General features: G+C 42.1%; 1 protein-coding gene across 2 annotated transcripts; it reads left to right on the top strand.

Moving 5' to 3' along the window:
- The first annotated feature begins 201 nt into the window (after nucleotides 1-201).
- On the top strand, nucleotides 202-22,924 carry LOC137333501 (natural cytotoxicity triggering receptor 3 ligand 1-like). Of its 2 annotated transcripts, XM_067997677.1 has the most exons (5): nucleotides 202-750; nucleotides 1,078-1,383; nucleotides 13,161-13,457; nucleotides 16,393-16,503; nucleotides 21,467-22,924. In XM_067997677.1, the coding sequence occupies exons 1-5, from the start codon at nucleotides 687-689 to the stop codon at nucleotides 21,667-21,669; spliced, it is 981 nt and encodes a 326-aa protein (XP_067853778.1). In that variant the 5' UTR covers nucleotides 202-686; the 3' UTR covers nucleotides 21,670-22,924. The 2 variants fall into 2 exon arrangements, with proteins under 2 accessions (XP_067853778.1, XP_067853779.1); XM_067997678.1 differs by lacking the exon at nucleotides 16,393-16,503.
- Nucleotides 22,925-26,155: the final 3,231 nt, after the last annotated feature.

Genomic DNA, 26,155 nt, shown 5'->3' with positions numbered 1-26,155 from the left:
AGCTGCTCCAGCATTTTCTGTTTTGATTTCAGATTTCCAGCATCCGTAGCATTTTGCTTTTGAACTCTTAATGAGTGCCCATGAAATGTCCCTATTGTGGGGACCACTTCTCCTTAAATGAACAAATTAGATGCAGGGCTCCTTTGGCTTGGGATGTGGGGAGGAGCTCGCGTCTTCTGCCAGGTCCACCTTTATCACCAGCACTCTGCGCTGTTTGGAGGGTGGTTTAGTCCGCAGATAAGGGTAAGAGTTACAGAGCATTAAGGAGGCGGGTAATTTGAGGGGCATCTTGTGCGTTTGGCTTTTCTGGAGCTGTGAATTTTACAGCCAACGCCCGTGGATGTGTAGGGGCTGAAGATTGCGCCTCGAGGGAGGAAACGAGTTGAGCAACATAACTCGCTCGCTCTCCCCTCTACGTGACGTGACCTTTCATTTCTGCTTCAGATAAAAGTTTTGTTCGTTCGAGTAGGTCTGCAGAGAAAAAAAAGCCTCGATTTATATTTCCAGCACTCAACATGGTCTGCAGATCTCACCTACCAAAACCCAGTTATTGTAACCGCAACCACGTGTGATCTTCGGTCTCAATTCGAACGAATTGCACATCACATTAACTGGAAAAACAATTACTCCCCCCCTCCCCCCAAAACCAACGCAGTGTCTGGTGCCCAGCGGGTACTCAGTTCCAAATGTCAGCGCTCAGTATGTTTGGAAGACCCCAACTTTACCCCATATTCATCCTGGCCGTTACAGGTAAGAGTCTTCATTTAACACGGGATTAAACCTCTACATAGAAAAAAAAACTTGTAATCCAACAAAAATCATAATTTATGTATATTTTAATTTATATCGTTATTTATAACCGAGATAGTTCCATTGTGTTCTTTGGAGGGTAATATTTTCTCTAATCGCTATGTATTAAGGACAGAGGCTATTTCTAGCGAAATAATAAATGCCGTTCGCCAACACTTAGCGACTGGAGGGGATGTTGCTGCCCCGTTTTCCTCCAGAAGTTTTATTCCAATTGTTCTCCCCTGTCTTAAATAAATGCCTGGTGTTTTTGTTTATTTTTTGTAATAGTTGCCGATCTCCAAGTGACGCAGACCCCTGATGTAAGCGATGTAATGACAGGAGAGAACGTGACGTTTCATTGCATATTCCCCCTGTTCAGAAATATAAACAACGTCAAAGTCTACTGGTGGAAAGATGCCGAACGGGAATTCTTAAACTCGAGACAAGATCCCAGAAAAAGCTACCGGATTGAGTCTAAAGCAAGCGCCACGTTGCGCCTTTGGAAAGTGAAAATCGGAGACGCTGGTGTCTATTATTGCAGAGTGGAAGGTGAATTTATTGGAAATGGAACCGGCGTAAAGCTTAGTGTAAGAGGTGAGTGACCTGGGGAACGGGGCCCTTACATCTGTTTCTCCAAATATTAGACAGCGGGACACTGGGATGGAATAGCGGGCCAGTGAGATTAAACAGTGGGATAGCGGGCCAGTGAGATAGGACACTGAGAAGGAGTGAGAGAACGAGAGGGACGGATAAAGCGAATTGCCATTAATTTCTCATTTGCGACTCTTCATTATGGTATACTTAAACAATAACCAGTGCACGGCAGACCGTTGTTTCGGTGACTGGAGAGCTGACTGGGTGCAGCTGTATCCAGCATCACTGTCACTGTGGCCACGGGAGTCGGGGCTTTTGTTGCGCAAGAAAGTCTGGTGAAGGTTGAGAGAAGAAAGCCGAGTGCTGAGTATTGCACAAACCGCCTCATACCTCGGCATTCGTCTATTGTTCTGGGGTTACCGCAGGCTCCTGCCTGAACAGCTTTTTCGAAATCATTTACTGCAGAAGATGACAGTCTTTTTAAAAAGTATATTCCATAATTTGCTCTGGTACGGTTACAAGATGTCGATGTGAAATGTAACCGAAGCGTTTCCCATTATCCATAACATCCAGTCCAATGATCTCGGATCTTTCACTTTTCATTAATACCCCTTAAAAACAGCTAGTCGTTTGTTTCCGAATGGAAAATCGCAGGCTGGGCAGCGCAGAAGCGGAAACCCGCCTGGACGTCCGCCGATTGAAATATTTCAACTCTTACCAGGAAAAATGTAGTCGTTTCACGCAAGGGAAACTGCAATGTTTCCTGCAGATTTTAAAGCAAACCGTACCCGTCCGCTTTGATTTAGTTACAATATCCTGCAATGTAGCGCTCGGCTGGAGGGAGTAAACTGGGAATTTCAAGGCTCTTGTCCAGAATAAATTTCATGTTTTCAGAAACTGCCACCGGGACTGAAGCCAATATCAAATAAACAAAAGAAAAACAATGTCCTGAATAACATGGACACCTAAGCCCAGGGGAGTGTCAACGATTCATACTAAATGAGGCCGGGGTAGGATTTCTCTCTCCCGGTTGGCGTAGGCACAAATGGAGCCAACGAGCAAAACTTTCCTGAACCCGGGATGTCATTCCACACAGGGAGCTGAAGAATTCTGCAAGGAAAGGGGTTTGGTAACCGAATTATGGCATTCCACCGGCTGCAGTTATTGCACGATACTTACCATCAAACGGTGCTGTAAATCAAACATGAAAAATATTACCGGGACCTATTAATTGGTAGCCATGATATGGAGATGCCGCTGATGGACAGGGGTTGACAATTGTAAACAATTTTACAACACCAAGTTATAGTCCAACCAATTTATTTTAAATTCCACAAGCTTTCGGAGGCTTCGTCCTTCCTCAGGTGAACGGTGTGGACACCGTTCCCCACCGTTCACCTGAGGAAGGAGGAAGCCTCCGAAAGCTTGTGGAATTTAAAATAAATTTGTTGGACTATAACTTGGTGTTGTAAAATTGTTTACAATTATTAATTGGTAGTCTGTATTGACTGTACGGCCAGCTCTTTTCCTGCCTTCATTTAATTAAAAAAAATGTTGAATAGGCGTACAACAGGCGGCAGGTCCAATATCGCCCAAAGTTAAAATTACTCCCCCCTCCCCCCTCCCCCATGCATTCAGAGCTAAGTTTCTCTAAGTAGTTTTACATCTCTCAGGATTTTTATTTCCATTGTCGTCACCCGTTTTACATTATGGCACAAAGTCTAAATTACCCCCAGTGTCCCTTTACTATTGTTGAAATTATAAACAATGTGCAACTCATGCTGGAGGCTGTCCAAAGCCACCTGTAAATGGGTCACTTAATTATGTATTGTAGAGGCTGGCGGGCCACATATAAAGAATTACAATGCCAAAAACCGAAGTTCCAGGATTAACTTGATAATTTTAAACCTGAGATTGATAGATTTTTGTTAACCAAAGGTATTAAGGGATATGGGGCTAAGGCAGGTATGTGGAGTTAGGTCACAGATCAGACATGACCTTATTGAATGGCAGAACAGGCTCGAGGGGCTAAACTCCTGTTCCTGTGTTCTTAAACACGAGAGCAATTCCTCCTCAAACTAATTTACAACAACTGTTTTTAGATGTGCTGGTGCTGTTACTTCATGAGTGGTCTTCAAGAGGGTGAGTCTCCCTCCAGGGAAAGGATTGCCAGGGCTTGTTCACTACACGCACCCCTCTAGTCGAAGTGAAACACTCATTGGATTAGTCCCAAATCTAAATCACGAACCCGCTGATCCCTGAAAAGTAATGGGAAATATTATTTGAATCAGAATATTTAGTGCATAAATGTTGAAACTTTTAACCATTCAACTTCATGTCAAATGTATGTTCTTCCAAAACTGTTAACGGACAATTCCATCCATGATGTCAATGGGTCCAAACCCAACCTATGACTTCACATTAGCATTTCAAACTTTGACGTGTTCCAGTGGCACAGCTCTAATGAATAGCGATGCCATCTAATGATTGGGTTAAAAAAAAAATCAAGGTCTAATTTTGGGATATTGCATCTTTAATCACCGTTTGAATCAGAACCACATTAGAGACGAGGGCTGGGATATATTTTGTTAGGGTTTTACAAACTATGTCCCATAATTTATGATCTCAGCCTATCCTGGTTAGCTCCCAACCATCGTTTCTCACTAGGCTGAGGGTTCCATTATTAGATGGGCTATTGGTGTAACTTAAAATTACTCTCCCAGGCCTGAGGTTCAACAGCCCTCATTGTAAATGCAAAGAATGTGACGACTTTTATCTTCAAACAGTCATTTTCTTAAGTATTCCTGTTTTATGGTGCTGTCTTTCAGATGAAACTTTAAACTGAGGCCCCATCTGCCCACTTGGGTGGAAGATCCCATGCCACTATTTGAAGAAGAGTAGGGGCATTGTCCCAGTGTCCTATCCTGCCCTAACCCCTCAACCAACATCTCACACTTTATTGGCTGCAAAGTGCTTTGGAACAACATGAAAGATGCTAAATAAATGCATGTTCTGCTTCTACATGGGGAAGGGAGTTCCACAAACTCACGACCTGAGAGAGAAAATTTCTCACCATCTCCGTCTTAAATGGGAGACCCCTTATTTTTAAACTGTGACCCCCTAGTTCTAGTCTCTCCCACAAGGGGAAACATCCTTACAGTTTCTACCCCTTCAAGTCCCCTCAGGAACTTATATGTTTCAATAAGATTACCTCTCATTCTTCTAAACTCCAGAGTATACAGGCTCAACTTGTCCAACCTTTCCTCATAAGATAACCCCCTCATCCCAGGAATCGGTTGAGTGAACCTTCTCTGAACTGCCTTTAAAGCAATTATGTCCTTTCTTAAATAAGGAGACCAAAACTGCACACAGTATTCTCGATGTGGTCTCACCAATGCCCTGTACAACTGTAGCAAAACATCTCTACTTTTATATTCCATTCCCCTTGCGATAAATGACAACATTCCATTTGCCTTCCTAATCACTTGCGAATTATTCTTGTAAATCTCTTCTGCACCCTCTCTAAGGCCTTCACATCTTTCCTGAAGTGCGGTGCCCAGAACTGGACTCAATACTCCAGTTGTGGCCGAACCAATGTTTTATAAAGGTTCATCATGACTTCCGTACTTTTGAACTCAATGCCTCTATTTATAAAACCCAGGATCCCAAATGTTTTTTTAACCACTTTCTCAACCTGCCCTGCCACCTTCAATGATTTGTGTACATATACCCCCAGATCTCTCTGTTCCTGTAACTCTCTTAGAGTTGAGCCCTCTAGTTTATATTGCCTCTCCTCGTTCTTCCTACTGAAATTATCACTTTGCATTTTTCTGTGTCAAATTTCATCTGCCACGTGTCCACCCAAGCCACCAGCCTGTCTGTATCCTCTTGAAATCTATCACTATCCTCCTCACTGTTTACTAACTTTCCAAGTTTTTTGTCATCTGCAGATTTTGAAATTGTGCCCTGTACACCCAAGTCCAAGTCATTAATATATAGTTCATTCGCAAATATTTTGGCAGTTTAGCTCCAGAGAAAATATAACATCACAAAGCTCAGCAATTTTTTTTGTGATTCTTCCCATTTCAGGCACCCAGTGTTAGCATCAAGCACTCCCAGGTCAGGTACAGCATAACCAAATGCACAGTATAGTTCTCTCCACTCTGCTCCAACCCCAGCCTCGGGAGAGCACCTCATAGAGCAGCAGTGTGGATTTTTTCCCATCTTTCATAGCAGCTATTCAGTATCACAGCTTTCAGGACAGCTTTGTGTTGTAGGTCCATGCCCACTAGCGACTCTTTCATTTCACATAGGACCTTTACAGCTGGCAGAAAGATGATACTTTTATCCCATCAGTCTGGTTGGGATTTGAACCCAGGTCCCAGAGGCAAAAACCCAGTGTCTAAACCACTATAGCACCCATTTCCCCACTTGTTGCAGGCAGTTGATACAGTGATAGGCACGTTGTTTGTGAAACCAGTTATACTAGTAATTGGTTAAATATGAAGGAGCCAATCATAAATATCTGGGGATAATTTTACCTTTGGGCGATGTCGAATTAGCTGCTCATTTATACACCACGCCCGCATTTCGTTTTCATTGAAGTCAACGGCAGGGAAAATCCTGCAGGACTATAACGGGCGAGCAATTCGATATCGCCAATTTTATACTAGCGCCCAAAGTTAAAATTACCCCCCAGTCTTTCAAACTAATTATTGCAGACTAACGTTTCAATTTAAATAATGGACAACACAGTCCAGTCTCTGAGAGGGGAGAGGTTTCCTCTGTGTGCTATAGGTAGCGGAATGGTAAATTAATTATTTATAAATGTATTGATCATATCATTACACATCGTGAACAAAGAACATTTCCCGCTTCACCCCAACATTTTTGAACATAAAAGAAAAATCAACGGTTCCTGGGTTCCGAGAAACACTGTTTTGCCTGCTTTGAGAAACTGCCACCGGAACTGAAGCCAATAGAAACTAAATGGAAGAAAATCCGTGTACTGAATAACGTGGACACTCGAGCCCACGGGAGGGTCAGTGATTCATTCTAAATGACGCCGGGATAGGATGTGTCTCTCCCGGTCGGCGTAGACACGGGTGCAGATCTCCTCTGGTTGTATATCTCTAGCGAAATTGTTGACACTGTCTTTCTATCAGTTTTCTCCAAATAGCCACCGATCAAATCTTCCCAAACCCGGGATGTCATTCCACACAGGGAGCAGAAGAATTCTGCAAGGAAAGGGTTTGTTAACCGAATTATGGCATTCCACCGGCTGCAGTTATTGCACGATACTTACCATCAAACGGTGCTGTAAATCAAACATGAAAATATTCCCGCGACCTATGAATTGGTACAGTCTGAATTGAGTGTACCGCCAGCTCTTTCCCTGCCTACGTTTATTTTTAAAAAAATGTTGAATAGGTGTATAATAGACGGCTGGTCCCAATTTCGGCCAAAGTTAAAATTAACCCCTATGCATTCAGAGATAAATTTCTCTTAAGTATTCGGACTTCTGAAGAAAGTGGGGGTAACTTTTACACGGTGCCATAGTGTAAAACCAGTGGTAGCGAATCGGCAGCCCGTTTTACATCTCCCCATTTTTATTTCCATTGGCTTCACCCGTTTTACACCATCGTACAATGTCAAAATTACCTCCAATGGCCCTTAAACTATTGTTGAAATTATAAACGTTACAACAAATTGCAATTCATGGCAGCGGCTGTCCAACTCCCTGTGTTAATGGGTCACTTAATTATACATCGTATAGACCCGCGGGCCACATATATAGAATTACAATAACAAGCACCGAAGTTCCAGGATTAAACACGAGAGCAATTTCTACCCAAATTGAATTACAAAACCTGTTTTTCAGTGTGCTGGTGCTGCGGCTGTTATTTCAGGAGTGGCCTTCAAGAGGGCGATTCTCCCTCCCGAGGGCTCGTTCACGACACTCGGCCCGCCGGCCCTAACGCACCCCTCTGGTTCAAGTGAAACACTCATTGGATTAGTCCCAAATTTTAAATAACAGATCCCAGATCCCCGATCCCTGAAAAGTAATGGGAAATAGTATTCCAATCAGAACGTTTAGTGTTTAAATGTTAAATCATATTTAACCTGTGGAATTCTCTACCACAGAAGGCAATGGAGGCCAAGTCATTAGATGTATTCAAGAAAGAGATAGATATATTTCTTAATGCTATAGGGATCAAGGGATATGGGGAAAAAGTGGGAATAGGGTATTGAGTTAGACAATCAGCCACGATGATTTTGAATGGTGGAGCAGGCCCGAAGGGCCGAATGGCCTATTCTTGCTCCTATTTTCTATGTTTCTATAACCATTCAACCTCATGTTAACAAACAATTCCACCCAACAGGTCCAAACCCAACCATTGACTTAACATTAGCTTTTCAAACCTTAATGTGCTCCAGTGGAACAGCTCTAATGAATAGCGGTGCCAACTAATAATTGGGTAAAAAAATTCAAGGTCTAGTTTTGGGATGTTGGATCTTTAATTATCGTTTGAATCAGGACCACATTAGGGACCAGGGCTGGGATATATTTTGTTAGTTATAAAACTATATCCTGTAATTTATGATCTTAGCCTATCCTGGTTAGCTCCCAATCATCGTTTCTCACTAGGCTGAGGGTTTCATTATTAGATGGGCTGTTGGTGTAGCTTAAAAGTACTGTCACTGGCCTGAGGTTCAACAGCCCCCGTTGTAAATGTATTCCTGTTTTATAGTGACTTTCAAAATGTCTGAAGATGTATAGAATTGACAGACTCAGCAATCAACCCGACAGCCTATCCACTGTCCATAGCACCAAACTATTGTTTAATTAAAGGATGCTTCAGATTGTTGACAGTAATTTATTTACAGCTTAGAATTACTTAGATATTATAAAAGGGAAAGAGGCTGGTTCGCCCACCCAGTCGATGTTGGTCTTTATTCTCCATAAAAGCAGTAGTCCGTATCCGGAATACCCACCCTGTTCCCATATCCTTTTATTCCCCCTTTGTTCACCCACCTTTCTAACCTATTAAATGTTAACATGATCTCTGCTTCAATCACTAACTCTCGTAGAGCATCCTACTGCCTCACAAGCCTATTTGTCAAAAAAATGCGTTTTCTGCTCCCTATTCTAAATTTTTCACAATTAACCTTATATGTATATCCCCTGGTTCCAGACTAATTTATTATAATTTCATGGATTTGCTTTAATTCTAGATGCAGATGTTCTTGTTTATTAGCCTGGGCTCAGTAGTAGCACTCTTGGCTCTGAGTCAGAAGTTTGTGGGTTTAAGCTCCACTGCAGGGACTTGAGTACACAATCTAGGCTCGAACTTCAGTGCAGTACCGAGGGAGTGCTGCAACATCTATAATGGGCGACCAATTTGACATTGCCAATTTTACACTATCGGCCAAAGTTAAAATTACCCCCCAGGACTTTACAACTAATTATTGCAGACTAACGTTTCAATTTATATAATGGAAAACACAGTCCAGCCTTTCATTATATGGACTGAGTAAGGTAGTGGAGAAAGTAAATACTGGAGGGGAGAGGTTTCCTCTGTGTGCTATAGATGGCGGAATGATAAATACATTCTTTGTAAATGAATTGATCATATGATTACATATCATGATCAAAGAACATTTCTCACTCCCCCACCCAAATTTTTGAGCACTTTGAAGAAAAAGCAAAGGTTCTTGGGTCTTTAGCACTAGAAACACTTAATATAAAATGAAAAGAAATCCCGTAAAGATGCTTTATTGTACCGAAGACTGGAGAGGAATTCTACTCAACCTGTAGAAGAGGCATACTGTTTGTATACTATACAATACTCCTACCTTGTTAAATCAGGCACCATTCACATTTTCAAAGAGGAAAGTAAAAGCTGAATGAATGCTTTGGCAGTGAACCTTTTCATGAATTGTAAGAGATTTACAGGTATAATTCCCCACAGTGAAGCTGGAATAATCAGGGCATTGGAACCAGGAGTATAGGCTATGTTAAAAGACGGCATAATACAGTAAAATTCATAATACCAATGCAGTACTTTTCCTGCCAGGAGGACATATTGGGAATTCAGGCCAGACGATTTCCTGTCCATTCATTTAAATTGGCAGAAAATCCTGTGAGCAGCAGAGCTCCACCCCCAAATTCCTGATGTGCACTCCCGGTGTGCGAAGCTTCCTGCTGGGAGTCCGAATTCGTACAATCTACTCCACGATCTAAGCTACAATAATCAAATGTATTGCACACGTGCAATGAAGAGTATGGGCAAAAGAAAACATATTTGAGAGATATAAGAACGTTATAGAATTCTAATCACTTGCTGCTACACTGGCACCAAGGCCTGTGACATGGGGTAGCAGAAATATATAAAGGAGCGATTTTATTGGGGTGGGGTTAACTCCTGGACTAGAAGCTGGCAGGCTGCCTGTCTGGGAGACTGTGTGGGAGGCCTGGCTGATATTAGCTGACCAGCTGCCCGCCTGAAATGGGTGTAAAGAGGCAGGTGGTCAGCTACCGGCAGGCGGAGATCGGGCGGCCCAGAGGCTTCCCACTGTCACTCAGAAGTTTGGGGGAGGGCTTCTGCAGGGTCTCATGGATGGGAATGCGGGGTTCGAGACAACAGAGGGCCAAGCTTTTCTTGTCGGGCCCATAGCAGCGCTCCTGCTCTTCCTAGCCCACATAGATAAGTTTAAAACTGACCTCTTAGGGCCTCCACTTCTTCCCCGATGGGTTTTATTGATAAAGCAGCTGAAGATGGGTTGGGCCTAGGACACTGCCCTGAGGAACTCCTGTAGCAATGTCCTGGGGCTGAGATGATTGGCCTCCAACAACCACTACCATCTTCCTTTGTTCTAGGTATGACTCCAGCCACTGGAGAGTTTTCCCCCTGATTCCCATTGACTTCAATTTTATTAGGGTTCTTTGGTGCCGCACTTGGTCAAATGCTGCATAGATGTCAAAGGCAGTCAATCTCACCTCACCTCTGGAATTCAGCTCTTTTGTTCATGTTTGGACCAAGGCTGCAATGAGGTCTGGAGCCAAGTGGTCCTGGCGGAACCCAAACTGAGCATCGGTGAGCAGGTTATTGGTGAGTAAGTGCCGCTCGATAGCACTGTCGACGATACCATCCATCACTTTGCTGATGATTGAGAGTAGACTGATACATTAATGAGGCTGCCATCTGAGTTAGGGTGCACCTCAGCCACCGGCAGAAAGAGCTGGGTAAAACCTGCTGAGGGGTGTGGATGGAGCAGTAAATGGAGCCGCCCAGTTTCTGCTGGATGGAGAGAGTTAAAATTCCCCCTGTTGTCTTGCTTTAAGGTCACTTACCCCAGCTTTGTGTAAATGGTAAAATTAAAATGAATTCAAATTTTTGTATTTTAATTATGTTTGCACTTCTCCCAGTCACAAAGTGATACAAAGCAGAAAGATAAATTAAAATGAAACGGTAAAACTTCAGAAAAGTAGTGTGAATTCCACTTTAAAGATTGCACGCTGCTCAGTGTTAAAAGACATGGAGGGCGGGCAATTATTGTGGTCCTTATGTGTAGCACCATGTAAATGAGTCATAAAGATTTCCGCTGGTTGGTATTTCCAGTGAAATTATAAATAGTATGTTTACAATTTCACTAGAAAATCTGATCAAAGGAAATCGTCGGCTGTGAAATTATACTGTGGGATACTAGTGTAGAAATGCTTAACGCATTTATTTGGAATAGACTTACCATGAATGCATTTACAATGTTGCAACTCAGAGCACCCAGCAATGCTCTTCCCCCATGATCTCCCAACAGCTAAATCTGATTTAGTAAATAGTTAATGCACAGAGTGAACCGAATATTCTGCTTAATTTCTCAACTGTGACTGTGAACCCTTGCCAACTGTTTGGAGAAAGAGAAATGGTATCAATGACATTGTCTATGTTCCAGAAAATCTGTACCACCTATCAGTGGTTGAAGCAAGTAGCGTTGACACATTTAAGGAAAGGCTTGGTGCATACATGGAAGAAGTGAATAGAGAGATATGTGGCATGATGGGAAGAGGTCATTAGAGTGTAGAGTATAAACACTGGCATACACCCAGTTGGGCTGATTGTCCTATTTCTGTGTTGCAGATTCTAGTCCTGGGTCCTTTACTGTGACCTTATCTGCACCAACATGCACCAAATGTTGAAATTGTCAATTATTATTCTGGTTAAAAATATTCTGGGAAAAAAGGTCTCAACTAATTCAAATTATTTGAAGCTCTCAACTACTTGAATCTTTCAAGACTGAGGTTGATAGATTTTTGATAGGTAAGGGTATCAAGGGATATGGAGCAAAGGCAGATAAATGGAGTTGAGGTACAGATCAGCCATGATCTAATTGACTGGTGGAGCTGGCTCGAGGAGCTGAATGGCCTACTCTTGTTCCTATGCTAAATGTCATGTTATACACAAGTAGATTACATCATTTACCGTTATCATCCAGCTCTCCCTCCCTTATTTGTATACCAGTAATAGTGCTCAAATGTCCAATGTATTAGCCTGGACAGGTCTCGATATTAACCCCCTAACGAAGGATGGGAGAACGTTGGCAGGGGGGAGGGGGTAAAAATTAATAAAACGGGTAACGCGTCCGCAACCTGCTGTGTACATGCCGATTGCCATTTTTATGGCAGCTGGTAGCAGGCCGGGCGAGTGTCCCACTTCTACTTCATTAACATATTTCAATCAGGCTCCCACAGTGCAATTGAGAGCCTGATTTAAATGTAACCGTTGCTGGTTGGGTTTCCCAGAGCTTGGGAAACCCGGCACTGAAATGGAGGTGGGAGCTGTTGGCTCCACAAGGTAAGTGCCTCCTACAACATTCCTTGTGGGCCAGGGGGAGCAGGAGTGCTCCCGACGGCTCCTCAAGGAAGCCTTCGGCCTCCCCTCTGCCGATCACGGCCTCCCTCTCCCCCCGCCGCGATCAGCGACCACCGCCCACACCAACCCCGCTCTCTTGCTCTCTCCATCCCGATTGCCGCTCTCTTTCCCCCCCCCCACCCCCCCCCACCAGCCTCGATCTGTACCTCCCTCCTTCCCGATTGATGGGGACCGTCCCCAAGGGTCCCTGGCTGCGGCCTCCAGCCTGTCAATTTGGCCGGCTGCCGGATGGGAAATGGAAGAAAAACATTATAATGAGGTCCTGCCGTTAAACTCGGCAGGACTTCTGCATCCCTGGCCTTGCCGAGTTTTCCCTGTGCTACCCCGCTCCCCTGCACCCTCCCCACCTCCCCGTAAATATCTATGGGAACATTACAATTAAGCCCAATGATATCCTGAATGGACAGTTACAGGCAGACACTTCCAATAGGCCCTAGTGGTGAGCAATGTGAAGCATGGGCTGATTTATTTTTCCCTCCCTATCTTTGGAATGCTGAGCCGAATTGTAGCCATCGAAGATGACATTGGCTAATCCAGCACACACCAGAGATTGAACCAACAAACAATGCATTCACCCAATGAGTCCTATATGACAGTGTGTATGAACACACCAAGTTGCTCTTTCTTTATTGCTTAAGTCAGAATGTTCTATATTTGGGCATCCAGACTCTGAAAATTAATTGAAAATTGAAGAAATTCATGATCGCACCAACAAGCAGTCTCTCTGAACTGTAGAACAGTTAAATATCAATAGGTAAAGCATTACTGCAATATTGTAAATGAAACCCATATTTGTATCTAACATAGAAATCAACAAATTTATTTATTTTAAAAATTTTTCTATAGCTTCTCCAGATCCTCTGAAGATTTCGTCAACGCTGTTTGCAAATGGTTCTCGAATGTGTTTGTGTAAAACATCTGGGTTCTACCCTGCTAAGTACACCATTGCTTGGCATAAAAATGGTCAAGAAGTTGTGACTAAAGTAGACACATTCACTGAGCAGAATGCCGAGGGACTATATGAAGTTTCCAGTTATTTGGAAGAGACACAGCCTGTTCAGAGTGGGACTATTTATATCTGTGAGGTATTTCACTCTACCCTCAAGGTTCCAACCAGGGTCAACTACACTGTCAGCATTGCAGGTAGGAACAACACCTTGTTTGGCGTGAAATCGTTGTATGCCGCAGTTACACTGGATTTGGTAGGACAAGTTTGGTAGCACTGTAATAATGCCAACCAGGCAGTGCAGTGCTGCTGATTTTGCAGGAATTGAGAGCTCGGTGGTGGTGGTTTAGGCTGATAGTGCTGTGTACCAATTGCAGCTGCTGAGCTCAGCAACATGATTTTACCCTACTTTTGAAGCTTACTTTTACTCAATTTTTCCCCTTCTTTCTCTCCTTTCCTGGGTGCACTGACTCTTGTTGAGGCAATGTTGCACAGGTGTTGGCAGCCCTCTGCTACCTCACTTAATTGCCTATTCTTCATGTATGATCAGGATGTGGAGACCATGGCAACCAAACCGACTCCTGATCTCATCCCAGGCACACACAAACACATACACACCCACATGCACACATACACACACATATACACCTATGTACACATATACACCTGCACACGTACACATATGTACAGATACACACGTGTACACATAGACATGTATACACACACGTATAAACATACACATATATGCACACACGTGTACACGCACACACAAATACATGTGCATGTTACCCCAGTCTGCCCCTAGTCTGTAAAAATCCCACTGCACTTTTCGAAGAAGATCAGGGGAATTTCCCCAGTGTCCTGGCCAAAATTTATCCCTCAACCAACTTCACTAAAATAGATTATCCGGTCATTTATTTCATTGCTATTTGTGGGATCTTGCTATGTGTGAATTGGCTGCTGTGCTTCCTATATTACAACAGCGACTACACTTCAAAAAGTACTTAATTGGCTGTAAAGCACTTTGGGACGTCCTAAGGCTGTGAAAGGTGCTGTATAAATGCATGTTCTTTCTTTAAGCAGCAAAAAATGTACGACATAATCCAAATTAGCCATGTGACTTCCATTTAAAAAGTTAAGGGTTCAACATTTGACTACTGTAATGTGTGCTAACCAAGATAAAACACATCGTAGTAAGAGTTCAAGTGATGAATGCATTTGTAAAGATTTCCTCTGTTCAGCATTTCTAGTGAAATTGTAGTTGTGTTCTTTATCAATGTGTTTACAATTTCATTGGAAAAAGCAGCAAAAATCTTCACAAAAACATTTATGAAGTTGTTGCTACATGTAGCAAACGGATAAAGTCCCCCCCCCCCCACCACTGTTTCAATTTACAACGTTTTATTACTGCTTTATTTTCTAAATATTTTTAAAATGTGTATATATAGGGGGAATTTTATTTCGAGCTTAATCAAGGTGAGTGCTGTGGAAAAGAACATTTTCCTTGTTCCAGCATCAAACATTCCCAAGTCAAATGTGATGTGGGTAAGATGCAAGACTCTGATAAAGGACTCTTAACTCCAACTTCAGAAGAGCACCATCTATGACACTTGGATATGCGCTTGAAGTGCTGTAACCTACAAGGCTACGGACCAAGAGCTGCAAAGTGGGATTAGGCTGCATAGCTCTTTTTCAGCCGGCACAGACACAATGGGCCGAATGGCCTCCTTCTGTGCCGTAAATTTCTATGATTCTGTGATTCTATGATTCCAGTCATTTTTTCACTCCCATCAGCCAACTCTGTGGATTCTCTAATTGAGATAGCCTATTTATTGCTAATTTGGACTGAATTGTGAACAGTTTTGACCCACACCAACCAGGAACTGGATTGAGATTCTCAAATTCATTACACAGAAGGCTTATGAGGTGTAATTGTATGAGCTTGGCACCCCTGGCACAAACCTATATGTCCCAGGAACATTAATTGGAATATTGGGTGTGAATCATAGAATCATAGAAAGGTTACAGCATGGAAGGAGGCATTCGGCCCATTCGGTCCATGCTGGCTCTATGCAAAAGCAATTCAGCTAGTCCCACTCCCCTGCCCTATCCCCATAGCCCTGCAGATTTTTTCCTTTCAAGTACTTATCCAGTTCCCTTTTGAAGGCTATGATTGAATCTGCCTCCATCACCCCCTCGGGCAGTGCATTCCAGATCCTAACCACTCGCTGTGTAAAAAAGTTTTTCCTCATATCACCTTTGGTTTGTTTGTCAATCACCTTAAATCTATGTCCTCTGGCTCTTGACCCTTCCGCCAATGGGAACAGTTTCTCTCTATCTACTCTGTTTAGACTCTTCATGATTTTGAATACCTCTATCAAACCTCTCAACCTTCTCTGTTCCAAGGAAAACAACCCCAGCTTCTCCAGTCTATCAACGTAACTAAAGTCCCTCATCCCTGGAATCATTCTAGTAAATCTCTTCTGCACTCTCTCTAAGGCAGTCACATCCTTGCTAAAGTGCAGTGCCCAGAACTGGACACAATACTCCAGTTGTGGCCGAATCAATGTTTTATAAAAGTTCATCATGACTTCCTTGCTTTTGTACTCTATGCCTCTATTTATAAAGCCCAGGATCCCGTATGCTTTTTTAACCACTTTCTCAACCTGTCCTGCCACCTTCAACGATTTGTGTACATATACCCCCAGATCACTCTGTTCCTGTACCCCTTTTAGGATTGTGCCCTTTAATTTATATTGCCTCTCCTCGTTCTTCCTACCAAAATATATCACCTCACATTTTTCTGAGTTAAATTTCATCTGCCACCTGTCCACCCATTCCACCAGCATGTCTATGTCCTCTTGAAGTCTATCACTATCCTCCTCACTGTTCACTACACTTCCAAGTTTTGTGTCATCAGCAAATTTTGAAATTGTGCCCTGTACGCCCAAATCCAAGTCATTAATATATATCAAGAGTCATGAAGGTTGGTGTGTCGTTTTTGTGCGAGGAGCTTAAATTCATAATTTCATCTGTTTAGAGCCACCAGAAAGAATGTGCTAACCTGCTACACCATCATTTTCCTTCTAAAAGTGAATGACTTTATTTTTCTGTGTTGTATGTGTGTTGCAGACAGAAGTTTCATTTCCTCTTTCCCTTGGTGGATCTATCTGTGTGGAGCATTATCTCTACTGCTCCTGATTATTGCACCAGTACTTTGTTGTAAGTTCTGTAAATGTAAAGGTAAGGGTGTCATCTCATTTCATTAACGATAGTTAGATTTTCAGATTTAATATTTATCAATTGTACAAATACAGAAATGATAACAAGCTGAAAAAATATTGTGAATGAATTATATTAATCTGAAATAACTAGGCTTTAGGATCAAAACTATTGTCTCAGTTTTTAAATGATGCTTTGTGTGATTTTTTTTGAGCTGAGCAAGATGAAGGATGTTAGTGCTGCAAATTGGAACTCATCCATACTGGACACTAAGAACTCACAGATTAGGTATAGCACAGAGTAAAGTTCCTTCTGCTCTTCCCAGAGATGTGCTTCAGTGCCCATCTCTACAGAGCATGTCTCACTGCACCAGTGTGACATTTTTCCATTTCCCACACCACCCATTCTGGTGTGAGATTGTCAGTTAATGATTATTTATCAGAGTCTGTGCTCTGGTACCTCATAACCACTAGGAGCTGAAATGAAAGTGCCCAAACCCATCGCTTGTAACGTCCTCACAGGCACAGACAGAGAAGGTTTTCATCCCTTAAATCTGGGCTGATTCAAACTCAGATTCCAGAATTCAAAGGGCACTGTCTAATCCCTGCATCGTCCAGTCACGTTTTGTCCCCATTTTAAATTATTTTCTTCTCCATTCCATGCTGCATTCCCCATTGGTTACCTACTCCTAGGAGTCTGCCAATATCAATCAAGGCAGTTCTTAAGAACAGCCCAAGTTGAATCAGCTTATTTTCCCAGCTCCTTGGGTGGTTAAACCACTGGCCATCCCCTCTCTACATTAAGAACTCTGTGTGGGGAATCATGGGTCCTGGCTCTTGTTTCTTAATAGAATGGGGCCAACTTTCATCTTCACTGTGACTCCAAAAACTGGAGCAAGCGAGAGCTAAATGAGGTGAAAATCAGCTCTCCATAAGTTTCTTTTCAGGTCGAGAGTGTGTGATAGAAGTTCCAGCTGAAGCAGGTGGGAGCTTAATAGCATTTTAAAATAGGGGTGCACAAGTCCCCCATTTAACTTTCCAGTCAGCTGGTAGACCTGCTGAGCACCAAGTCCAACCTATACCCAGGAAACCAGGCATACATCATTCCATGAGTGGACCTTTCAGATAGTTAAAGGGCACTGAATGTTTTTAGGTAATTCCTGGGCCATTTGGACAAACTCCTTTTTTTTTTCTCTCTGCTGGCACTTGCGCTTTCATGAGCCTTTGTGCCATTTGCCTTAATTATTATTGTTTTGCCCCCAACGCCTTTATTGACACCAGTGGGTTTTCCAATAGGATTCTTCTGAGCTGACATGTTTGGCAGAAAAGGAATAGATCTGTAGAGGGATATCTGGCAGGTCAGGCTGTCCGAGAGGTGCGCAGTGCTGTCCTACCAACACCCACATCTGCAGAGAGATGAAATTACTTCACTTTGGCAGATTTGGCAGTGAATGATCCTGTTCCCAAAGGAAGCTGTGTCAGCTAAGCCGACTAACTGTTATACTGGATGGCAAATCATCCTTTATATAGTACTACATGAAAGAATGAATGGCAGGGTGATCAAGACTTAACATTGGCTGCAACTACCAAGTTGCCATCAACCTTTCTGCAGGCCCTGGTACACAGACCTGGCAATGATTATGGGAGCCAGTCTTCTTAAGGTCTGGGCCAACAGAGAGGCAGATGCAGAGCTGTACCATCTTCTACAAGGACACCTGCGGCAACCATGTAGCTTTAAACTGGCACACATGGGGATAGTAACAGTCAGCTGTGATCTCAAACTTGGCTGAACCTCTTTGCAGACCTGTTGCAATTTTGGCCTATGGAGATATATTACCGTGGAGTGGTACAGAGTGCAACCACCTCACAAGCATCTCATGCAGCACCACCGCTAGTTATGCAGCCATCAAACAGGAAATTGGGCGTTTGGTTCCCCACCACTTGTCTTCAGACTTACGCCTACACCGAGGGTTCCCTTTCCCTTTATTTTTGTGGTCTATTTATTAATCCCCTATCACTTCGGCCATGACAAAGGTTGCTCAATGCTTGAGATGGCTTTTGAGGCTCTCCAAAGACTTTCTGAATTTTTGTTGCCTATTGTGACACTGCCCTTTAATTGTCCCTATCCCTTTAAATTTGATTTACACTCAATTTTCCTCTCCCAGCATTACTGTCCTTTCTACACCTGTCTCACTCTGCACCATGTCCTATAAATAATTATGCAGATGAGTTTACAACAGAGCATTGAGTGCAACAAACATTTCAGTTTTTTTCAATTCTTCAAAGATAGTTTCTTCAAGTTGCTTACAAATAAACTAAAAACTGTCACCTCTTATCTTTTTTGTTCAATGTTTAGTCCTTCAACCACTGCATTCTTTATCTTTGTTATCTCTCTTTATCTCAACTGAAACTCGTACATCTCCACCACTAAATGTTGCCCTCAAGAAGCTTGGCTTCCTTTTCTATGCCAAACACTTGTTCCACATTCAGCAGTTCTTGAAGTAGTCAATGAAGTAGGGAGGGAGGAGGCTTATATGGAGCATAAACACTGGCATGGACCAGTTGGCTGAATGGCCTGTTTCTGTGCTGTACATTCTATGTAATTCTATATAATTGTTTTCAATTATATAGAATTATAATTTTCTTACAGCCAAGCTCACAGTCCTGTCTTAGGGTGATTCTTCTCTCACTTCTTGTCTCCAACTCCTTTCTCTCCATTGCACCTTTTTTCATCTGTCTTTATTTTAATGATTCTTACAATGGTTATTTATCTATTGAATTTTCCTCTCTTATTTCTGCTAAGTTCCAAATAAGTCATCCCTGCAACCTCACTTTTTTGAAATGAAGACTCATCGCTCTGTCCCCAACACTAACTCATTCCTTCCCAAAACCTCAAAACTGTGGAGCTCCTTACCTCCACAGTCTTTCCTTCCTCCTACAACCTACAAGCATTGAAACCCAAGCTTGGCATCGCCTAATTACTACTTCCTGAATTACATTGTATTCTCTTTTACTCTCCAACTTTAATTGTATCCTATACTATGGGTCTTGTTCCTTAATGTAGTTTTCTCAGTTTATAAAGAAACCTGTCTGCTCTCATGGTATGAATTGTATTTTATGGTCTATTAAATTATGAAACAAAAGTGAGCATTTCTTTGAACTGAGTAAAAATGGAAACCAGATCCCATATGTTTGTCAGTCATTGCATCTGAATTATTTCAGCTGTAAATTAATTTTCACGAAATATCTAGTCCTATCGCAAAATATCAGTTGCTCCATGTGTCTTTGGCCCATACCTCAACTGTCCCAATTTAATTAGGACATTCTGATTTTGCGAGTCATTTTTGAATTTAATTTTTTTTCCTGAGTTGATTGCAACTTTCAGGACTTCCTTTTGGAGTTATGGGAGTTGCTGGATAAAGGAAGTATGGTATGTGCTTAACTTTTTTTCCTGCAATTCACAGTCAGAGGGATTAATGTTGTATTATATTTTGGTGGTGCATTGTTAAAGTGTTAAACTAGGTACTACCAAAATAAATAAAGTATTAATCCATCTGATTGAAAGGTGTGTTTAAAAAAAAACACAAGTTAAACACATTCCAGACCATTGGGGGGCGGGGGGGGGGGGGGCAGATTTCTCGGTGTTTTCCTACTTGCCTGCTGTAGTTTCCACGGATGTACCATGCAAATCCTGGAAAAATGGCCTTTACAATGTTTTTCTACGGTTTCCGCGGCTCTTCTGAAGTTTCAGCAGACGAGTGGGAGAACCTGAGGAGAAATTTAACCCCACGATATCCTTGATTTGGAATTGTAGAAACTTTAATAATGCCTTAAAAAATGCATTAGAAGCAAATAGTATAAATATTTAAATAATAAGTTATTTAAATATTCATCGTGCTACATGTAGTAAAATAAAAGTGTTCCTCCCTTTTACAGCCTTTCATACTAATTTTTAGCTTGTAGGTTACAAGCATTGGTTGGATTTTCTAGCTGTCAATATGCTGTATCATAATATTGCGATATTATAGCATCTCTCCTGCAGCCCTATTTCAATTCCATATCCTGAGTCAATTATCCTTCATTGGAGAGGGTGATCCTGTAATTTATGGCTATAGGACTGATCAGCTGTTACATGGTGAATTTTTGTTGCCTATTGTGATACTGCCCTTTAATTGTCCCTATCTCTTTAAATCTGATTTACACTCAATTTTCCTCTCTTAGTGAGGAAAGAGTCTTGAGCACATAATCTAGGCTGACAGTCCAGTGCAGTACTGAGGGAGTGCTGCACTGTCGGAGGCGCCGTCTTTTGGATGAGATGTTAAACTAAGGTCCTGTCTGCCCCTGCAGATGGACGTAAAAGAACCCACAGCCAATATATATCCCTCAACCAACATCACTAAAACAGATTACCTGGTTATCATCTCATTCGTGGACCTTGCTATGGGCAATTTGGCTGCTCTGTTTCCTACATTACAATAGTGACTACACTTCAAAAAGTACTTAATTGGCTGTAAAGTGCTTTGGGATGTCGTGAAAGGTTTAATATAAATGCAAGTTCTTCTTCTTAGAAAATTGACAAAACAAGCACAAACTTTAAAGCTTTGTATTGTAGTCTGGAAATCACGACAAGGAGGCCTAATCTTTGCATCTTTTTCTTCCAAATGGCCATTCTTCATTTGTAAATCCAGCCAAGCTATTAAGCTGTGGGAGGCAGCTCCTGATCCTGATGTTCACACATGCACTTTCTAGCAGGAATCACAGGAGTGGAAATTTTGCTTGACGTTCCCACTTCCTAGGCCACAGGTGCTGAGGTCAATTTTAGTGGCCCTACCAGCACCTTGGTAAGATTACAACGTCGATCTTCCTGGTCAACATGGTTCAGTACTGCACCAGGCAATACATTTACTAACATCAGGGATGTTCCAGCATCTTATATTTTTTAATGAACATTTTGTCCCTTATATTTCATGCTGTTTTTCTTACAGCCCCTGAAGACAATGTTGAAATGCAGCCTTGTGTACGCTGCTCTGAGTCAAAAACAGCAAGGCCCAAAAGAAAAGAAGAGGGAGCAAAAAAAGGCAACACCCAGCCGCCACCGAGGAACCCAAACAGAGTAGCAAAAGTTAACGACACCGCACCAAAGGTCAAGAAACACCGTAAGAGAGACAGGGACCCTATCTGTGCCTGATCGCGTGGTGGAACAAATCAGAAAAACATTTTATAATCATCATAGTTTCTCTCTAAAGAATGCCTTCAATTATATGTGCAGCATACTCCAGATAAACCATAGGGGGGTCAATAAGAGAAACCCAGGAAGTTTGCAAGATCATCAGATTGCTGCATTTTTCTGTATTTGATCACTTACTAAAACATAATTTCTGTTCTATGTACTAATATTTCTGAATTGATAATACTCGTTTCTTTGATTGCTGACACCATCTTTTGGTAGTTAGGGCAGGGGTCTTCAGAAAGGTGTTCATATTTGTATTGGATGACTAGGTGTGCATCAATTTTTGAAGGAATCCCCCACAAAGGAAGGTGTGATCAACACAACCTAACCCAATTCCAGTGCCCCAGCCACACCCACTGTATGGAATTTCCTTGCCCATTCACTTCCACTTTAGAGAATATATTGCCTCTTCACATCCAGTGACAGAAATTCAGTGCCCCATTGACACCCAGTATAAAAAAATCTCATTCTCCATTCATACCCTTTGTATGGAATTCAGGTCCTTTTTCGCATCCACTGGGGTAATTTTGACTTTGTGTGATAGTGTAAAATGGGTGATAGCGAATCGACAGCCTGTTTTACATCTCTCTCAGTTCTTATTTCCATTGAAGTCAATTACCCCCACTATATGGAATGTTAGTGTCCATTTCCATCCAGTATATAGAATTATACTGCCTCCTTCACATACGGAGAGCAGAATTTAACTGCTTATTCAGATACATTGCATAAAATTTCAGTGCTCCAGTCACATCCACTCTGTAGAATTTCAATTTCCTTTTTACACTCAGTGGATTGAATTCCACTGCCCATTCTCACCATGTGTACAGAATTCTAGTACCCATTCAAATCCACTGTGCAGAATTCTAGTACCATTTATATCTAGTGTGCAGAACTCCAATTATATCCAATTTCATCTATCAATTTCTGTCTATACTTCACCAAAATTACACATTTGATCGCTTTCTAAATCTACATTATACAAGTGCTTTCATTGTTATGTTAAATCAAGCTATAAATCGATACTAATTTAAAAGTGATCACGGTTGTGAGGGAGCACATTTTGAGTAATATTTCAGTATTCCAGTAAGCCAGCTATTTATACTGTTATCCAGCACCGATAGCCATTTGCTACAATGGACTGTATTCCGAGTGTTTACTTTTGTCTAATATTGCTGTGGTAATTGAGTTTAACATAATAAAAATATAACTAACACCTTTTTGTTTTAATAAATGAGTAAATGATGCAGTACAGTACAAAACATTGCATCAGCTTCTCGTTTGTCCCTTAAAGGCTTTTGCTGCTTATTTTGGGATATTGACCAGACTCTGGAAGTCAATGAATAATTTATCAACCTATGATTTATGCAAAAAGAAAATAAGTTTTTATTTTTAAAACATACTTGGTGAAAATCTACTTTAAGCATTATTTTTCATCCATTATTTTTCTGTTCTATCTCATGCTGCAGTACAGATCTGCAAGTGCTGGATACCAGGCATCTCTGCTACCTTGCCTGAGAGGTGGAATTTTCATCACTGAGCCTGTTGCACCGTGAGTGGCATCACAGCTGATGTAAATAGACATGCACTATCTGACACAGGATCAGTCTATAGCGATTGGCAGAGAAAACCTGGCTTTTTTTTATAACCACTCTGGAGCCTGGAAATGCTCTGATAAATTGCAGGTGATGTTACCTAACTCAGCACAAACCAGCAATTGAATATAATCATAGAAACATAGAATGATACAGCACGGAAGGATGCCATTTGGCCCATTGTGCCTGTGCCAACTCTTTGGAAGAGCTATTTAATTAATCCCATTCCCCTGCCTTTTCCCCATAGCCCTGCAAATTTTTCCCCTTCAAATATTTATCCAATTCCCTTTTGAAAGTTGTTATTGAATTTGCCTCCACCATCCTTTCAGGCAGTGCATTCCAGATCATAAAAACTCACTGCGTAAATGTCGCCTCTGGTTCTTATGCCAATTACCTTAAATCTGTGTCTTCTGGTTACCGACCCTTCTGCCACTGGAAACAGTTTCTCCTTATTTACTCTATCAAAACCATTCATGATTTTGAACACCTCTATCAAATCGCCTCTTCACGTTCTCTGTTCTAAGGAGAACAACTCCAGCTTCTCCAGTCTCTCCACGTGACTGAAGTCCCTCATCCCTGGTACCATTCTAATCAATCTCTTCTGCACCCTCTCTAAGGCCTTGACATCCTTCCTAAAGTGTGGTGCCCAGAATTGAACACAATCCTCCAGCTGCAGCATAACCAGTGTCTTATAAAGATTTAGCATAACTTCCTTGCTTTTGTATTCAACACCTCTATTTATAAAGCCAAGGATGCCATATGCTTTTTTAGCAGCCTTCTCAACTTGTCCTGCCACCTTCAAAGATTTGTGTATGTGCATCCCCAGGTTTCTCTGTTGCTGCACCCCCTTTAATATTGTACCATTTAGTTTACATTGCCTCTCCTCATTCTTCCTACCAAAATGTAGCACTTCACACTTCCCTGTGTTAAATTTGATCTGCCATGTGTCTGCCCATTTCACCAATCTGTCTATGTCCTCCTGAAGTCTGTTACTATCCTCCTCATTGTTTACTACATTTCCGAGTTTTGTGTCATCTGCAAACTTAGAAATTATGTCCTGTATACCCAAGTCCATGTCATTAATGTATATCAAAAAGAGCAGTGGTCCTAATACTGATCCCAGGGGGACACCACTGTATACTTCCCTCCAGTCTGAAAAATAACAGTTCACCACTACTCTCTGCTTTCTGTCCCTTAGCCAATTTCGTATCCACGCTGCCACTGTCCCTTTAATTCTTCAATTTTGCTAACAAGCCTATTATCTGGTACTTTATTAAATGCCCTTTGAAAGTTCATACTATTTGATTTATAACTTGGTTATATACATTGTTACAAAACAAGACCATAGATTTTCACTCAACGACCTTCCTAATTAGTAACATCTACTCATTTATTACTTGCACAAGCTCCGAGTTCCAGCATTATTCCCAATGCTGCTTGTGTTAATGTAAAAGTGCTTGTACTTTGTCCATGTATAAATATTGGGGGTGATTTTCGACTGCCAGCTGCCTATTTCTCCCCTGAAAATTGGGGGAAGCACCTTGGTAGCCCCATTGTCACGTAAGGGCCATCTGATACGATTTTCAGGCGGGCCTATAAATGGGTGAGCAGCCCACCAGCCTGTTTTTGGCCGGAGGCTGTTTAAATATGTAAATTGGGATCCTGCGCTGATCTCAGGACCCCAATCATAATTTTTGGGTGAAGTGGCATCGTGTGCACTCCGCAGATTTGTGCCACACGTTAAGCTGCCTTCAAGGGTCCGCTGGAGCCTGCTGAAAAAAACAGCTGAAGAAATTTCTAATTTTTATTTTTGTGGGAGGAGCATGAGTGCACCTCCTGTTCTCACAAAAAACTCCAGCCCACTGCTGGCTGTGCGAGGCCACCATCACCACCACCCCCCCCCCCCGCCCCCCACCGCCCCTGGGATGGGCTCCACCTCTTTCCAGGCCCGATGTGCTGGCCGGCTCAGCATGGGAGCCGGACGATTTCCCCACAACTGGCGACCTGCAGCGAGGCGCCTGTTTGGGGTTCACAATGGTCCAGTGACATTTAAATGAGACCTGAGCCAAAAAAAAGCTTTTGGTCTCTTGACGGCAGTTTTGGGTGGGAGGGGCGGTCGCTCCACCAACTTTGCCCCTGTTTCGAGCGGCAGTCGTTGCGTTTCTCCTGGCTTCTTTTCACTCTAATGCACTTCACCTGCCTGTCAGCTACTGCAGATTTTGGCCTTGCTCCATTTTACCATTTACTATTCTCAGCCCCATACCTAGTTTAAATCTTTCTCAATTATGTTTTTTTTGTTTTTGCCCAACTCTATGTTGATTAAATTAAAGTACAGCCAATCTCAGGTAACTAAGTCTACACTGAAACTTTTTCAGCGGTGTAAATCATAAATTTAATGATGTGGTGTGTAGCTGAAAACATGTTTTGTGTTGGAACTAAACTGTGTATCTGGTTCCTGGGCAGTTGGCTGAAGTTGGTCTTACGAGAGCCAGTAAACCATGAACAATTAGAGGTCAGGAGATCAAGGTGCCAGAATCTTAGCTCAGATGGATAAATTTTACAAAGCAGATTCTAAGCCTAGAAATTATTGTGTGATATTATTCTACGACATTAATTGCTTTATTAACAGGCACACTAAACCGTTTACATTAAGTGGGCTAACAACTTCTTTCTCATAGCAGACATACAAATGCGTTGTGTTTCTTTAGCATATAAAAAGTTAAGAGTCATTGGAAGTTTTTTCTCTCCTGTGTGGGAGAAGCTGATGTGTGGGTTTAAGATTCCACAGGCCCTGGCTACTTGCCATTACCTTACCTAAGTTCATTTTTCATGACCAAATGTAGACGGTGAAT

The sequence above is a fragment of the Heptranchias perlo genome, chromosome 16 (genome assembly GCF_035084215.1).
Source record: "Heptranchias perlo isolate sHepPer1 chromosome 16, sHepPer1.hap1, whole genome shotgun sequence".
In the NCBI taxonomy this organism is placed as follows: domain Eukaryota; kingdom Metazoa; phylum Chordata; class Chondrichthyes; order Hexanchiformes; family Hexanchidae; genus Heptranchias; species Heptranchias perlo.
This window is presented reverse-complemented; position numbering and strand designations above follow the sequence as displayed.